This window comes from Myotis daubentonii, chromosome 10, assembly GCF_963259705.1.
Source record: "Myotis daubentonii chromosome 10, mMyoDau2.1, whole genome shotgun sequence".
Lineage (NCBI taxonomy): Eukaryota > Metazoa > Chordata > Mammalia > Chiroptera > Vespertilionidae > Myotis > Myotis daubentonii.
The window spans coordinates 34288369-34305057 of NC_081849.1; the positions used below are offsets into that span (position 1 = coordinate 34288369).

Here is a 16689-nt window from a genome sequence, read left to right on the forward strand (position 1 = left end):
GAGAAACTAGTTCATTGTATTTTATAATATAATGGGAAATTTCCTTTTCTTTTGTTTTCAAGGAAGCTCAGAGTTCTCTCTTCATCCTCAGCTCTAGAAACTACTTTGAATACCCTCTTCTATGTCCTGAAATTCAGTTAATGGGCTTTGTTCTTTATCTTAATGTTCCCATGGCATCTTGTAAAACATGCCAACTCCTTTTGAGATCAGGTAGTAAGTAATAGGATAAATAAGTATGTTAACTATAGAAACAAAATAGCACTAAATATAAAAATAACTGCATCAATGTCATATACATGTCCATACAAAATTTTTGAATTCAGTTTAAAACTTTGTATCTTGACCCTTGCTGGTGTGGCTGAGTTAGTTGAGTGTGGTCTCATGCACTCAAAAGGTCACCATTCAATTCCCAGTCAGGGCACATGCCAGGGTTGCAGGCTCAATCCTCAGTAGGAGGCATGCAGGAGGCAGCCAGTTGATGTTTCTCTCTGTCCCTCTCCCTTCCTCTCTTACTCTAAAAATCAATTAAAAACATATTTTAAAAAATTCTTTTTAAAACTTTGTATCTTGGTTGAGTATGTCTACAAAACTGCCACCAACCTTCCCTTGGCTCAATTAAGAAGAAAAGGAAGTACTGTGCACAAATTGGTCAGGTGAGTTGTAGGGATGAGTACGCCCCTAGAGGACAGTGGGAGAGTGGCACTAGCTCTTCCCCAGAGATGAAAAGGTGAAACCCCAACTAATGAGAAATGTTAGGGACAATTTCTATCACCACCACCTTCTTCTTGGATTTCCCCTCACCAGTACTGTTAGTTTGTTCAGCAGATTCCTTTACAGGTACGCGATCCCTGCACAAGTTCACTGGTGAGGTGTCCAGAGACCCCAAGTGTTTGTATCTGCTCCACCTGGGCTCTGATTACCCTAAAAAGTAGTTTCCTTCACCACTTTGTTGCCAAAGGTCCTTTCCCTTAAACCAGGAAGTAGGGTGCTACAGTCTCCTTCCTCCATCATGTTTCCCTGGCTCACCCTTACTTAATCCTCGAGATTTAAGTCACAGCTTTCCTCCTGGGTCAGGTGACTCTTCTGTAGGTCCATGGTGCCACTCTGTTCACAGCCCTCACACTGAAATCATCGGAGGACTCCAGGTCTCACCAGTAATCTTAGAGTTCCCTGAGAGCAGGGACATCTAACTCTGACTTTTCATCCACAACACACAACATAGTAGGTGTTCCCATAATAAGAAAGAAAAGAAGGAAGGAGGGAAAGGAGAGGGTGAACAGGTATGTAGCAGCCGAGCATGATCTGAGAGTTGCAGGAGAATGGTCAAGGGGGACTCAGGATGTGGGGATGGGGGAAAGGGTGATAATTAATTGGGCTTTTCTTGGATTTTCAGGTTCCTAGCTCAAGGTCACTTAAGCAGGCGTGGCTAATATTACACAGAAAATATTCCACCCCACCTCTTTAAAAACAAATGTCTTCCAGCAATGACCAGAAGTCTTTACATCATCACATGGCTTGAAATTTCAGGTGTTGTCAGCAGCTAACTCCCCTGCAGAGGCTGACTTCAGTGAGAATTGGCCCAGTGAGATTGCTCTCACTTGCCAGCTGGCTGAGCTCATTGCCTTGAAGGAAATGCCCAGAAGGGATGTGCATAGCACAAGCATGTACCACCAGGGGGAAGGGTGGGGAGCAAGCCTGGACGACCTGGGAGGAAGCTGGGAGGACACCAGAAAAAGTTATCAAACCTCAGTCCTAGACCCACTGTTCCTCCCCAAGATCCCAGTCTTACAAAGGAATGAAGCTCCCAGAAAGAGTCTTACTGGCTCATAAAGAAGAGTTACTCTGATCCTCTCAAATGTACAGGGGTTTCTTACTAGGTTGCCCATCAAAAACAACTGGGAAGTTTTTGTCACGACATCCATACCCAGGCAAACACTGGGGATTCTCACTCAATTAGTTTGGATCAGAGACCTAGCATTTTTTTTAAATGTAGGCATTCTTTCTATACTTCAAGTTGAGAACCACTAGACCAAAAAAGAGGAAAATCTCCTGGTTCTCATCTAATGCCAGAAGCTGGTCCACCCTTGCTGCTTGACACAGTCACTGCAGGGAAGAAACATCTGCATAGCTTATGTTTCAAGGGACCTGGCGTACATGGCATATGTTTGCTTCCCCTCTTAGCACTATGTGTTTTAAACAGGACCACCTCCCCGAGAAAGGTTGTTTCCCCAGGTGAGGATTTTTCCCTGGAGTTAGGGATTAATGGGACTAAGGAAGAGAATAAATCAGTGAAACCCCCTAGTGTTACAGAAATACCATGTACTACTTATGAAGAACTTGGACTAAGACTGTTGGCAATAAATTTGGGACTTGGGCCCACATCCCCAGGGGTCTTCCCACCAGGGAAAGCACCAAAGCCTATACCCCTGGAGATCCACCAACACAGGGCAGTCCCAGGGAAGGCAAGCAGCGAGGCTGGGAGGACATAACCTTTACTGGGTGGGATAATCTCCTTCAGTCACTTCCTTGTAGCCTATCAGTAGAGCAGTGACCTTGGAATAGCCCTTGTAATGGAACACAGAGATTAACCTAGACAAGATTAAAATCAACAAAACTAGATAGAGACAGGATTTTGGCAAAGGTCAGATAAGAAACAAGGAACTGTAGAATGTTACCCAAAACATACCATGATGTGATTATAGAGGCATGCTTATAGGATCAAATGGTATAAATATAGAGGCATGCTTATAGGATCAAATGGTATAAATATAGATGTAACAGGCCAATAAAGGGAGAACCTCCCTATGCTGATCAACTGAACGCTGCCTCTGTGCCATTCCTTCTTCGCCAACTCTGTCCACACCTTTGGGAACCCCTGGACCTGCTGGGGCTGGACCACAACAATCTAAGACTGCTTTCCAAGCATTTTATTTCATGTCTTGGTCTCTGCATTTTCTCAGAGGAGTCCTTACCAAAGAAGGAGGACCTACCCTATATCCTATCAAAAATGGTTCCTATGGTCAAATCTAGAAAATAGACAGTAGCTTTGGTAGCTAGATGTGGGAGACACTTCTGTATGTGACTCCCTGCCCTTGTACTCCAGTGTCCCTCATCTTTCCAGGGAAAGATTAGATGTGGCCAGATGAGTGTGCAGGCCCAGGTTCAGGACAAAGCCTGGAGACATACATTTCTCATGCAATGGATCCCCGAAGAAGGAAAACTGGAATTCAGCACCTTGGTCTGGAGGGAGAAATGACCTGGCTTCATATTAAAGGGGAAGGTTCGGAGTGAAGCAGACCAGAACCCCAGACCCAGCACTGCCCTCACTAGATGAGTGTCTTTGCCAATGTACTTAACCTTTCTTGATTGACTTCAGATTCACTGTCTTAAAAATGGTGATAATAATATTATTTATTTATTAGGATATGTATGAGGATCAAATGGTATGAAAGTGTTTTATCATCCAAAATAGGGTATACATAATTAAAGCATCGCCCAGCAGTGAGTCAGAAATGCAGAATCTCAGATCCCACCCCAGACTTGCTTCCAGAATCTGCAATTTCACAGAATGTCCAGAGCACATGTAAAGTGCACCAAGCAAGCACTCAGTAGATGCTGTTTTTACCTAGCTGGTTCCCTGCTTCTCTTCATCTCTTTCCCTGTCTTTAATTTGCTGTGATTGTTCCACAGAAAGTGGTTAGGACTCCTGAACAAAACAGTGTAGAGTTGGAGATCAGTGGGGCTTTCAAATAGCTGGGATGCTCTGGGTCATTGAGAGCTTTGAGAAACAATGATGTGTAGACAGATCAATCCACTGACCATGACAAGCAGAGGATGATTTAAAATGAATGGAAACCTGCCTGCCATGTCACTCGTGCCACGGTCTTCTCCCTTACTCTCTGTATCCAATCCTTTGCACTGTAGCATTGATTTTTACCTTCAATAAGTCTCCTGGTGCTAATCCTTTCTCTCAGTTTCCCCATCACAACCCAAGAACAATTAACCATTGTCTCTTGCTTGCTAACCTATAATTACCTCTTAACTGATCTCCCTACATCATCCCTGGCCTTCTCCAATCAGTTCTCCACCCTACAGAGACATTTTTCTAAAATAAAGTCTAGTCAAGGTCCTCCCTTCTTTAAAATCCTTCAGAGCTCTCCATTACTTCTGGATAAAGAGTGTGCCTTCTCTATCAGTATGGCCTGCAAGGCCCTGGTGATCAGCGAAAGATTTGCCTGGCAGCCTCATCTGGAGGCTCCCGCCCAGCTTCTGTGCTCCCAGTCTTCACTCAGTGCCTAGATGTTGGCGAGGCTCTTTCTGCCTTTGCATAGGCCTCTTTTTTGCTTTAAACTCACTTTGTACCTTTCTCTCTTACCCAGGTCTCAGCTCAGTGATAAAAGGCCAGAGTTTTGCTCAGAACATGTTGAATTTCTAACACCTAGAAAAATATCTAGGCTCTATGAAGCTCTCAATGATTATTTGTTTAATGAATGAATTAGTGAAATTTTTTGGTGGCGGAAAGGACAGAGGAGAGATTGAAAACATTTTCAAGAGACAAAATGGAAATTTGATGATGGAAAATCTTTAAGAGACAGAGATCTGATGGTGAGTGACTAATGCCCTCTTGATGACCAGCACATCAGGAATCTAATGATTGGAGTGATTGACTTCAGACTGGACAGCTGGAGCTGAATCGATATTAAAGATGGAAATTAGTAGTTTTCAGCCTTGGCTAAATATCAGGATCACTAAAAGAGTTTCTTATAAATACCAATTCAGGGCCTCACAGACATTCTGACTTATTAGGTGTGACATAGCTTACTTAGAACTGGTATCTTTACTAGCTTCCCATGTTTGTAATGTGCAATCTTGGTTAAAAACTATTGATCTACAGATCTGTTAAAACTAACAACCAAGCTGCCTGACTCCCAGACTTTGAACTGTCTACCCACCTGCAAACCTAAGAGAACCCATGCTATAGTGGTTGTTGTACTGTCCAAACCAAATAGACATTGAATGGAGATAGGAAATTAACTCCACTTAATTAACAGAGTTCTTGGGAAACTCTGGAAAAGCATAATTTTTATGGATGAACAATGAGGCATCTTAGGCTTAAGATGCCCATTAAGATATCTTTAAGACTAGATTGAGATGAACTCCATCCTCATATACATCTGCTTTTGAGTAGTGTGTAGTATTTTTCTTTCACTTCAGCTGTCTTGAGACGGTGCTCTAGGCCAGTGGTCGGCAAACTGCGGCTCGGCAAACTGCGGCTCGCGAGCCACATGCGGCTCTTTGGCCCCTTGAGTGTGGCTCTTCCACAAAATACCAACTTCTGCGCATGGGCCACGAAGTTTCAATCGCATTGTATGTGCGCACCCACTCGTGGTATTTTGTGGAAGAGCCACACTCAAGGGGCCAAAGAGCCACATGTGGCTCGCGAGCCGCAGTTTGCCGACCACGGCTCTAGGCTATCCTCATGGAGCCCAGTGACTGCTCCAGAACCCACGAGATCCACAGAGGAAATCCTACAGTGACTAAGACTGAAATCCTGTGTGTCCAGATTGATTAATTTAATTGGATGTTAAAGTATTCATTTGTCTAACAAAAAGCTCCATGGGCTAAGGAATCTGTCAACAATTGCATTAATCAAGTCAACACATGTATTGATACATTTTCATTTTTTCAAGTAACAAAAAGGCAGGAAAAAAAGAAAAATTTCTATTAGCTAACTAATCTGGTGCATCATGAAAGCAGAATCTTTCAGATCATGGTGATAGGTGTAGAAGCCCCTGATCTGATCCAGATTGACTTACTATTGAATGCAAGGAACACAAAAAATCCATAAACTCAGGACCACGTCTCAAGGGGCAATGCCAAAGAATAGGAACCTCTCATTGGTGAGCTTTGCTATCCAAACCCCTTACAATAGCATTCTTAACCTTCTTTACCCCCTTCCCCATGCAGGTAAAGATATTTGAAAGTCAAGAGTCTTCTGTTTGGACCAATAATTACTTAAATAACAGGGGGTGAGAGGCACTTCTGTATGTGACTCCCTGCCCCTGCACTCCAGTGTCCCTCATCTTACCAGGGAAAGAGTAAAAGAGAAAAAAGGATAAAATAGGAAAAGAAAAGAATAGGAGAGAGAGGGGAAAAAAAGAAGAAGATGAGTAGGCACAGTCAGCTAAAATTATGCTTCACCTAGTCCTGAGGCAAGGGGAGGGGTTTTATAATATAATTTAGACTATCTGGGTCAAAGGAACATGTTTGTACACAATTAGTCCTGCCCCAAAGAGAAAGTCACACAGGGAGGAGATTTGGTGCTAATTAATCACTTGGCATCACCCAACTCTTGGGCCAGAACACTATCTACATTCCAGATCCAGAAAACCCCTAAGTAAGCCTGAGACAAAGGAAGGCTGGGAATTAGTGCATCTGCAGAAATAGGGCTGGGGATGTTGGAAAAGCCCAGCTACCCCCAACTCCTTCATGTTTATATCTTTTTCTACTTCCAGCCACTCACCCATTCACTGGGCCATCTTCTAAATGTCCTTAGTTCCCCAGTTTGGTCTCCGTACTAGGGGCAAGCCTCATGCCCATTTTGAGATGCATGGGACACAAATTCCCCTAAGCACTCATGCCCTCCTCTAACAAGTCAGCAAATCCTTTTTTATGAGAGACAGGGCTCTGGATACATAAGCATCTGTCTATATATTTAGAGGTGGTTATAGAAGCAGAAGAGATAGAGTGTCTTGATCTACTTTAGGGTTTAGTGAGGCATTTGGCCCTGTTCCTTCTCTGAGCATACCACTGTCTTTGGTCTTACTTTGCTCCTTGGCCTATGCAGTTTATGCTCTCATTCTGACACTAGTCCAGGCTGAGTTATACCCATGGCTAGTCCATCCTGCATAGAGCATACATCTCCAGTCACCTACCTCCTATTTGCTGGCTAAATTCTTCCTCCTCTGTCTCACTTTCTGCCCACATGCCTGCAGTCCCTTTCAGCTCTTTTCAGATCACCAGGACAAAAAAGTTGTCCTACAAAAAATTAACCAGCCCAATGTAGCTATGCTTGTTGAATGCCTATCTTCAAAAATACTCATTAGAGTCTACTCATTCTGCTATACTCAAAGGAGGATTTGCTTCCTCTAACAGCAGACTCTTACATTTCTTCCACACCTCTACTCAGTGTCCTAACCACCCAGGTCTCTGAAGGACACCACGGGATGCAAGCCCACCAGAGTAAATTTGCTTCCGAGATTATTGGCTTCGGCCTGCTACACTATACAGGCATCCTTCTGCAGCGTATCTGACAGGTGGTCAGACAGCTGACACATCCTTGCCAATGTGCTTCGTATTGACAGAACACAGAAGAGAATGGAAGCCAGAGGTCTATGCTGCCCTCACAGAGATGAAATGGACCCAGACATGGACATGGAGCATGATTTCTCTTCCGTTAGAACAACAGCGTTTCCCTTCAAGTTCACATTACAAAAGACTGGTCCTCTCCCTACACTGAAAGGACTTTTACCAATGCACAGTATTCCTAACACCAAGCATCCTTTCAAAGTCAGTGAGAGAAGCCACAACTCCCTGGACAAGTGTATTTTTACTCAGTAAGCCTCCTTTCTGGTGCCCCTATTTCATGTCCAACTTCTGTCAGTTGCTTAGGAGCCTGCAGCTGTTAGAGCCCAGTGAAGGGTATCTTCCCTGGGTAGTATCATTTTGGTCTCCAGCACCATCGCCCCATTTTAACATTCCCTTTCATTTCCTTCTGTGAAGAGTCACCTGTAGCAGCTTCTGTTCCCGAAGGGTGATATCTCGGGAATCTGTACGATTGCTGCTACAATTCTTGAGGGGGCGGTTGACACAGCACATGGTGAAGCAGCTCATGTAGAGCACATACAAGGCACCCAGAATGCAGAAGTAGGGCCTCCCATATTTCCTCCACTTGAAGCTCACCAGCTGCTTCACTGGGGTCTGTTCCAGGATCTGGCGAGCCTGCCATGGAAGGAGAATGCAGCTTGGGGTGACCAACATAGTGAGCAGTGTGGGGCTTCCCACTGGGTCCCAGATGGGCAGGGCAGTCACCAGCACTGGCATCATCATTTTTTTTACAGACAACTAGTAAACCCTTTTTATATGCTAGGGCTACGGATCAAGTGTTATAGAAATGAACACAAGACACTATAGCATCATTGAGGCATTGAACAATGAGCAGCACATAGTTGAGTGAAGGGAAAGTTCATAAGATCATTCCATGAAGTAGTAGCAATTGCCAAGGCAGGAAGGTATGAGAAGCTATTTGCAGATGAGATATGTTTGGGGATAAGAGATAACCTGTTGGGAGTGATGGGCAGGAGTTAAAATGAATGAATGCTATAATGGACAGATTATCCTACATCATGAATGTTAACGTGGGGAGTTTGAACTTTTTTCTTAACATAATGAGAAGCAATTGGGAGTTCAAGCAAGGAAGTAGCCAGATTTGTTCTAGCAGTCTTATGGTCTGGAGAAAAGCGAGAGTGGACCCAGGTAGTAGAATGTGTCAATGACCTCTGATGTAACTAGATAGTGAAAGGTTAAAGATACAAATGTGAGGGGGTAATGGACGTTTGAGAAAATATACAAAGGAAAATTATTTTTAAAAAAAGGAAAATTCAAAGCACAGCTGGAGAGATTAACCATTAACAGAAAGAATATATTTTCCATTAAACCTAGAGAAGAGAGAGAGTGCAGTTTCCAGATATGTGTGGCAGGACCAGGCAGGAAGATAAAGAAGGTAGGAGACTGGGTCTTCTGATAGAACTAAGGGGGAAGGCAGTGAGGGACATAAAAGGAGCTGGAAGAGAACTTTGAAGGAATAGAAAACTAGCTGACAAAGACAAGAATAAAACCTATAAGAGAATATTGAGAGTTGGCTGAAATCAGAGACCAAGGACTTGTGGTGGCACAATCTATCAGAGGGAGTAGGCTTTAATGAGGTATACTGTGTCCAGGAATATCCTCTGAGGAAGTTCATACAAACTAGCCACTCACCTTTTCTTCTTTTCATTACCACTTAGTCATCTGAGTTTATGGCTCTAGAGGATTCCTAAGAAATTAACAACTGGCAAATAAATACCAGAAGCTTTATCTGGCCACTATCTTGTAGTGGTAGTTCCTGGTAGTTCAAAGTATTTTATCCTCTCTACCTGTCTTCAACATATTTGCCTTTCCCTCATATCACACAACTCGGGCTGATCATTGTTTTTCCCTCTCCAGAAAGCTCTCTATTTTTCTCATCTTCCTGGAAATTCCTAACTCCTCCTTAAAGACCCACCTCAGGCACTTCTGGTACATTGTCTCTGATCCACCCAACCTCAATTTTGCTGCCATTATGCACAGTACAAACCCCTGGAATGGTATACATTGTACTCTACTGCAATTATTGAGGAAGGGGACTGTAATTGAGGAAGTTGACAGATAGGAACTGTGTTTTGTTTATTTCTGTATTCTCAGTTCCTTGTACAGCATCTGGGACACAGAAGGTGTTCAATATGCTGAATGACTAAATTAATGAGTGAGTGGTAGTAAGCAACCTCCATTTGGAGAGTTCCTTATCTGAAATGTCAGTGTGACAAAGGTAAGGGAAAAGGACTAGAGCTAAGCAAAAGGCAAGTGCAGTCAGGAAAGGGGTGTTGATTGGACTTTTCTCCCAAAGGTTCCAGGAGTCTTGTCTCCATATATTTCCATATATTATCAGGTGAGGAAGTGTCTGGAACCCAGGATCTTAGCAAATAGATAGGCTCTGCGCGAACACATGACAGTCCCTGATCCTCCATCTCATCCTTACCTCCCGCTTCTTAGAGGAGACCACGAGCTCCAGAAAGGACACCTTTTCTCCCCAGGAATCGATCTCTGTGAGGTCATAGAGAGTGGAGGTCAGCGGCCCGTAGGTCCACTGGATGTGCTTCCGCTTCTGCATCAGGTGTTGGAACATCTGTGAGAACACAGCAGTGAGTTGGAGTGTCAGTGTGTGAGAAGCTGGTCCAGGGGAGCACCACCATTGAAGAGCTTGGCACCCATTCCTTGGGACTGATGACAGTCAGGAGGTAGCAAGCCTTTGATTCCATAAACCTTATTATTTTTTTGTTATATTTCCTTCCCACAAACCTTACAAAGATCTGAAAGAAGAGAACAGGCAAAGGGAACAGAACTTTGGGTTCCCCGTAGATATTCTAAAGAATGAGCCTCAGGTCCTCCTTAGCCAGGGATTCCTGAGACTGAGGCTTTTAGTGACAGAGTTGGATGTAAGGGATTACCATCCTTTTGGAGAGTTTAAGGAGAAGTATCTGAGAACATGTAGGGTTGGAGAGTGTCCCTCACCACAGTGTTGCCCTCCACTCCAGCCAGCTTGAAGGGGGTGAGACCCTGGTGATTGGGTATAAGGTCCAGGGACTGCAGGTGGCCCCCATGCCCATCATAGGACAGCAGCAGGTTGTACATCTGGCAGGCAAAGGTCTTGTTGGGCTGGAAGACGAGGATGTGCAACACTGTGTTTCCTGGGGAGGACACCGGTGTCATGTGGCTGCTGGGCCCTAGTCCCTGATGGTCCCCATGGTGGGCCTGACCATTGTCCCAGACCCTCCTCTTCCACCCAGGTCCTTTCCAAGTTTTTTCCACACTCCAGTGCTTACCCAGGGAGTCCTGTGCCCGGATGTTAGCTCCATGTTCAATGAGCAGACGCACGATCTCCTCACTGCCCACGCAGGCAGCAAAGGACAAAGGATGCTCCCCTGGGGAAACAGAGAGCTCCATGGCATGAGTGCAGGCTGGGATGGGCACCTCCCCAGTGACTGCCTGTTCCTCCACACAGCTCAGCTCTGGGCTTGGGGACACTTGTCAGCAGAACCAGAGGCAGGGATGGTGCAGAGGCCCTGGGGGAATGGGCTCTGGCCTTAAGCCCTATAAGGGCTGACCCCAGTCCACCCCACGCCATCAGGCACAGAGCTCTCCTCATTCCATCCTCTCCTGGCTCTTGCCTGCCACCTACCTCCCCTTCCCCAGCCCTGGCTCTGGTTCTCACCAAAGTAGATGTGGTTGTGGGGGCTGAGGCGGAAAGCTGTTCCTGTAGCTCTGGCAGAGACGCATGCCCCGTGGGCTAGCAGGGCTCGCACCAAGTTCACATTCTGGTTCATGATGGCCATGTGCAGTGCAGTCTGACCTGATTCAGAGAGAGCCCTCAGTCATGGGGGTCTGTCCCCATTTCTTCCAAAGGTGAACCATCTGCCTGGCTTGCAGGAGGTCCCTGACACATCCTTGAATAGATTTATGCCCTCAGCTCTGCAGACTGGGCTGTGACTGAGGGCAATTAGTCCCTCAGGCTGTTTACAGCATTGTCCCTACCTCTTGAATTTTGGGGGTAGGGCATAATTGCAATCACTCTAGTGTTGCTATGAAGGAAATAGAGTCCTGTCCTTCTAGAGAACATGAAAGGAATTGAGGGAAATAATAAATGGCTTGAGGAAGTCGTGGAAGCCAAGACCAGAACCTGTGTATTCTTCCCAACTCAGAGGCCCATGTGAACAGACCCTCCCCTACTTGTTTCCACCTTGAAAAACTAAATGCTCCTTACCTACAAATGGCTCACAGGGGGTGGACTCATAAACCAGCTCCGGGGCGGCCTCCATCAGCACCATGGCAGCCTCCAGGTTGTCATAGAGGGCCGCTATGTGCAGTGCTGTCTCTCCCAGGGCTCCTGGAGAAGAGTAAGACAGAGGCATCAAACCCTCCCCTCAGGGAACAGACCCCTTTGCAGAAACTCTGGAAGTGCTGGGCCAGAGGGGCCCCATCTCTATCACAGTAAACTCTGAGCTCACCTCTTTGCCGTAAGTCGCAGCTTCTGTCTAGCAGGAGTTTCTTCAAGACACAAAGGTCATTGTCCTTGGCAGCCTGAAGTAGTGGAGATTCTTGAATCCTGGGAGAAAATGAACATGAGTGATGCAGAGACAGAATTGCAGTGAAGCTGAGAGCAGAGCCATTATATCACACTAGGTCTTCCCACACTGGGGGCCCGGGCTCATTGAGTAGGAGACTCAGCAGAGGCTTGTAGTGACCAGGGGAGGAGGGCCTGGGCTGCAGAGTGGGTGGCCCTGGTGGCCAGGAGAGGAGGCCATGAGGCCTGGCTGAATCCATCTAAGCTGTGTAAATGTTTCAGGAACCTGGGGGGCTGGAGCAGGTCAGGGAGATGGAACTTTGGTCCCCGGTTGACACCCTGGCCTGGGGAGTTTGCGAGATTAGAACTGGGCAGAGAGGATGAGGCAGGCCAGGTATGAGAGCAGTGTGTGTTTGTGAGTTGCTGAAGTTCTGATTACCCCTCTGGACTGTTTAGGTTCACATCCATGATGGGGGCAGGGAGAGTTTGGGGTGGGTTATGGAGAATCTATTCTGGGTGTTGCCCTCAAATTGAATGGTCTAAACACACCTGTTGTAACTAAGGGGGAACACAACCTGGAGCTTCTCGGATAGTGCAGCTTGGAGTGCGGGGGGGCGGGGTGGGGGGGCGGCGGGGGGTGGCAGGGGGGGGCACCCTGTGGAGAGGCCCATCCCAGGGCACCTCTCTCAGCCAGTCTTTGCTTTCCCTGCCTGGATGAGCCAAACAAGAGACAAAACTAAAGCCCACCCTGATGGGCAAGTCAGTATTAGCTGGCTGTGAAGATGATCACAGGGTCTGGCAGACTGAGGGTCATGAGGGAGAGACAAAAGGCAGACAAACTGACTGGTGACCATGATGTCTCTCAATCCCCAATTCCTCTTCAGTGGCCCCATGTGCCATTGGAAAGGGTGTTTTACTTACCGAAGCAGTTTTTTGTTTTTTTTTCTCAAGGCAGAGCTCAGGTCTGCCCTAATTTAATGAAGTGCTCTCAGAAAGGGACCAGCAGAGAGAGGGACAGCCCCTGCCCCATCTCACCTGGACCCTCAGTCCCAGCCGCAGCTCAGGGCGGCCAGGGCTAGGCTTCCAGAGTTCAGCTCTATGCTGCGGGCACTACACACAGCCTGTCGCCCCACGCCTCTAGTCCACTGCCCCCTGCAGAGGGAAGGTCTGCCCTAATCCCATTCCAAAGCAGGGACAGAGGTGGGAGGCCAAAGGTTCCATTGCAGGGCCTGGAGTGGGTGCTGCTGAGCAAGCAGAGAGCCTTTCCTGGAATGAGGGTTCAGATTGCACCCAAGCTCTGCTACACAATTTGCAAGGCCTGGGGCAAAATGAAAGTGCAGGACCCCTTGTTTAAAATATTAAAATTTCCAGATGATAGCAGTGCATTAAATAGAGTGCAGGGCTTTTCTGAAGCTCAGAGCCCTGTGCAACTGTAGAGGTCACCTACCTGTGAAACCAGCCCTGGCTGGACCCCTGATCTGCCAGTGTGTGTTCAGCTCATTCCCCGAGCTCCCATGCTCTCCCATGGGAGACAAGTCCTCCAAACACTCCGAGGCAGAGGCCCACCCACAAGATAGGTCCCTGCCCTGCCTGCGCTTCTGGGATCTGTACCTCGGGGCTAATTAGCCAAGATATGACCTGCCCCCAGGTGTATCAGCCCCACCTGCACTGAGTGTCCCAGAAGCAGACACAGGCTTTATCAACAGCTGTATTTCCAGTCCCCAGCACACCGCCGCACAAGCCCCACTCAATAAAAGGCAGATGAACTGGTCACCAACTGATGGTCCGCGAACCACTGGTGATCCATGAGATCCAAAAGGTTGGCGACCGCTGACTGAACTGAGGACTCTCCAGTGTCACGTGGGTTTCCCTCCTTGGCTGTCAGCTCCAGGTGAACAAAGCTCTCCTCTTCCCCACCAATCCATTTCCATTTCTACTAAAGCTGATTCCGCCCTCTTTCTTCAACCCACAGGGTCTCATCCCTTCCCCAGCAACCTGCTCTCCACCAGCCTGTACCTGTCTGCAACCCCCCTAACATACTGACTTCTTCCCTCTGGTCCCTCTTGTCCCCACCCTCTTCTCCCACCAAGTAGGCAGATGAGAGCTCTGCCTCTAAATCTATGGAATCCACATCAAGGTCTCCCTGTGTGGCTCAACTCCACCCTCCACCCCTCATCACTGAGAGGGGCAACTTGGGTTTTGCGACTATAACGGTAGGTTGGGAGAAAGGGCACATCCAAGTGCCTGGTGCTGAACTCTGGGGATAGACTGGAGTGGGCAGGAAGGTCTGTGGATCAGCGAGAGGTGGGACACCTTGTGACCGGACAGCTTACCTCTTCTGTTGCAGCATGTGGGCCTCATCCAGCTGCTGATCCCAGTCTTTCTCTCTGAACATCCATGAGGTCAGAAGTTTCTGGAGGTGGGTCCAGGGCCCTTTCACCTTGGGTGGAGGAGTCCCCATGTCTTCTCCTTGCAGACAGGTGATGGGGCGTGGTGAAGAGGCAGGTCCAGGACTCAGCAGCTACTGAGGAAGTGGCCAGGTTTGCTTGGGGGTTGGGAGTGAGAATGATTGTATCTCCCGTGCTATTTGTATGTGCAGCCTGTGGTTGTGGAGGGTGTGAGGGGTGTGTGTGTATGCATGTGCACTGCTGACTGACTGCCCTGTCACGAGAGAGCAGCTTTACCTGGAAGGGGAGGAGCTGTTTCTAGAGTGAACCTCTGAGACACAGAGCCCGCCCTACAGCCAGGAGGGGAGAGGGGAGGGAACTTTGGCAGTGGGTTGGGGCTGAGACCTGGACAGGTGAGGGGCGGGGCAGAGCACTCTGAATGGGGAGCAAGGCGGGAGACCTAGAAGCTGGCTCCCACAAGCAAGGTGAGCAGTCAGTGGGATGCAGGTGATCAGAAAATCATGTCCTCCAGCTGGGCTATCAGCCTGGTTTGAATCCTGGCTCTCTCAGCCCTTGCAAATCAGTTAGGTGAGCTTTCTGTGCCTCAGTCTGCTACTCTGTAAAAGGAGGGGAGCACCTCTGCTCTCTCATGGAAGTGGCTGTAAAGCATGATCCTAAGAACTCAAGGATGTTGATTCTCCTTCCAGAGATGAGCTTAGAAGCAGCTGGGGCTGCTTCCCTGAGTGGTGGTCATCTCTGTCCTCAGCCCTGCAGCCCTGACTCACAAAAGGGGTCCAGGCCACTCCTCCTCTGTGAGAAACTCAGGGTGACTCCTCTTCTCTTCCAGCTACTTGGAGCCCCCATCAGAGGAGACCTTCAGAGGGCCCTGTGTTTTCACAACACGAAGAGAGGCAGGTGAAGGAGGTAGACCCACCCACCTTTGGGTCCCTCTCTGGGAATGAGACAGCAGGAGGAAAGAGTAAGCCAAACTATCTGATAGGGCAGTTTCTATCTCTCCTCCTGATTGTTTTCAAAGCAGTATATACCTACGACTGAACTGTAGTCATTCAATAGCCCTAAGAGGTAGGTGGGAATAGGGAAGATCCTCTTTATTTCATAAGTGAGAAGACCAAGACGGAGCCCAGACGGGAAGTGTGAGTACCTACAGCAAGTAGCAAAACTGGAACTGGCTTTAAAGTTGAAACCTTAGCTCCAGATCACATGCCAGACCTTGTTGCTTCTTAGGAAACTTCTGCCTATAAAGATGTGAGAGATTTGAGTGGAGATAGTCAGGGGACCCTCCCCCTTCGGGGTCTCCAGGAGCAGGGGGAATGCTCGCTTCTTTTGCTGTAAGAATGAAGGTGTTTTTTCTAGCAGTTGCAAGGTGGACAAAACAACCTTTAGAGTAGGACAGGAGTTGAAAGGAAAATAAAAAAGGCAAGAAAGAGTAGATGCCAGAGACAAGGAGAAAGCATGCTCTCACCCTTGGGAGGGGGAGGGGCGGGCTGGTTAAGGGGAGGGAGTCACCTTGTGGGACATTTTTCTGCTGCTCTGGGGGTTAGGCAGGGTGAGGTGGAATAGCCTCTGAAGCCTTGGGATTAGTCTAAGGAGATGGAGGCAGCGATAAGGTTGAGGTGGGGGTTGTAGATGAGCTGATAAGCAGGGGCAGGCACAGGAAAGCAGCACCCAGCCTATAAAGCTAATCTTGGAGGGGGTGGGAGAGGGCAGGCCCGGTCAGAGCCGCACGGAGCAGGTGCACAGGGTCTCTCACCAAGGGCAGTGTCCTTGGGTCAGTGAGGAGAAAGGGGGGCAGGCTCTTCACCCTCTCACTTGCCCTTCTGAGCCTGCACTGTGCTCTCCAGTGGGAGGGGCAGGTACCAGCAGCCTGGGGGAACCAGGTTGTCCTGAGGCAAGATTTAAAGAAGCTAGGAAAATTCCTTGGCAAGTGGAATAGGGAAACTGAGATAGATAATTAAATAGCAGTTTGCAGCCATCTAGTAAATCCTATCTTCCCTAAACCAAGGATACTTAGGAGTAAATGTTTTGGTCCTGCCTGCTGTGGCTCAGTTGGTTGAGCGTCATCCCATGCACCAAAAGGTTGGTTTGATTTCTGGTCAGGGCAGCCAATCAATGTTTTGCTCTCATATGAATGTTTCTCTTTTTTTCCCTATCCCTTCCTCTCTCTCTAAAAACCAATAAAAAAATCTTTAAAAAAAATAAAAAAGAATAAATGGTTTGCACTTCTCCCCAACCAGAGCTTAAATCACCCTACTCGGGGAGACAGATAACAGAAATCCAAATCCAATGAGAGCCATTTGTCAACCACACCCAAGGACAGATGAATTTAAGGGAATAAATCTCATTTTGGCACATCAGCATAGAACT

General features: G+C 47.4%; 1 protein-coding gene across 5 annotated transcripts in view; it reads right to left on the minus strand.

The window, feature by feature from the left end:
- TRPV5 (transient receptor potential cation channel subfamily V member 5) overlaps window positions 1-16689 on the minus strand; it is a 37908-nt gene that overhangs the window by 19213 nt on the left and 2006 nt on the right. For 2 of the 5 annotated variants that reach the window (XM_059712035.1, XM_059712033.1), the window contains exons 2-9: window positions 14251-14438; window positions 11862-11959; window positions 11618-11740; window positions 11069-11206; window positions 10680-10778; window positions 10369-10544; window positions 9836-9982; window positions 7789-8001 (exon numbers count right to left, since the gene is read on the minus strand). In XM_059712035.1, the coding sequence (XP_059568018.1) occupies window positions 7789-8001; window positions 9836-9982; window positions 10369-10544; window positions 10680-10778; window positions 11069-11206; window positions 11618-11740; window positions 11862-11959; window positions 14251-14378 (1122 nt within the window). In that variant the 5' untranslated portion in view covers window positions 14379-14438. Of the gene's footprint in view, window positions 1-7788; window positions 8002-9835; window positions 9983-10368; window positions 10545-10679; window positions 10779-11068; window positions 11207-11617; window positions 11741-11861; window positions 11960-14250; window positions 14597-16689 lie in introns of those variants that run through there. The other 3 variants (XM_059712034.1, XM_059712038.1, XM_059712037.1) reach the window with 3 other exon arrangements.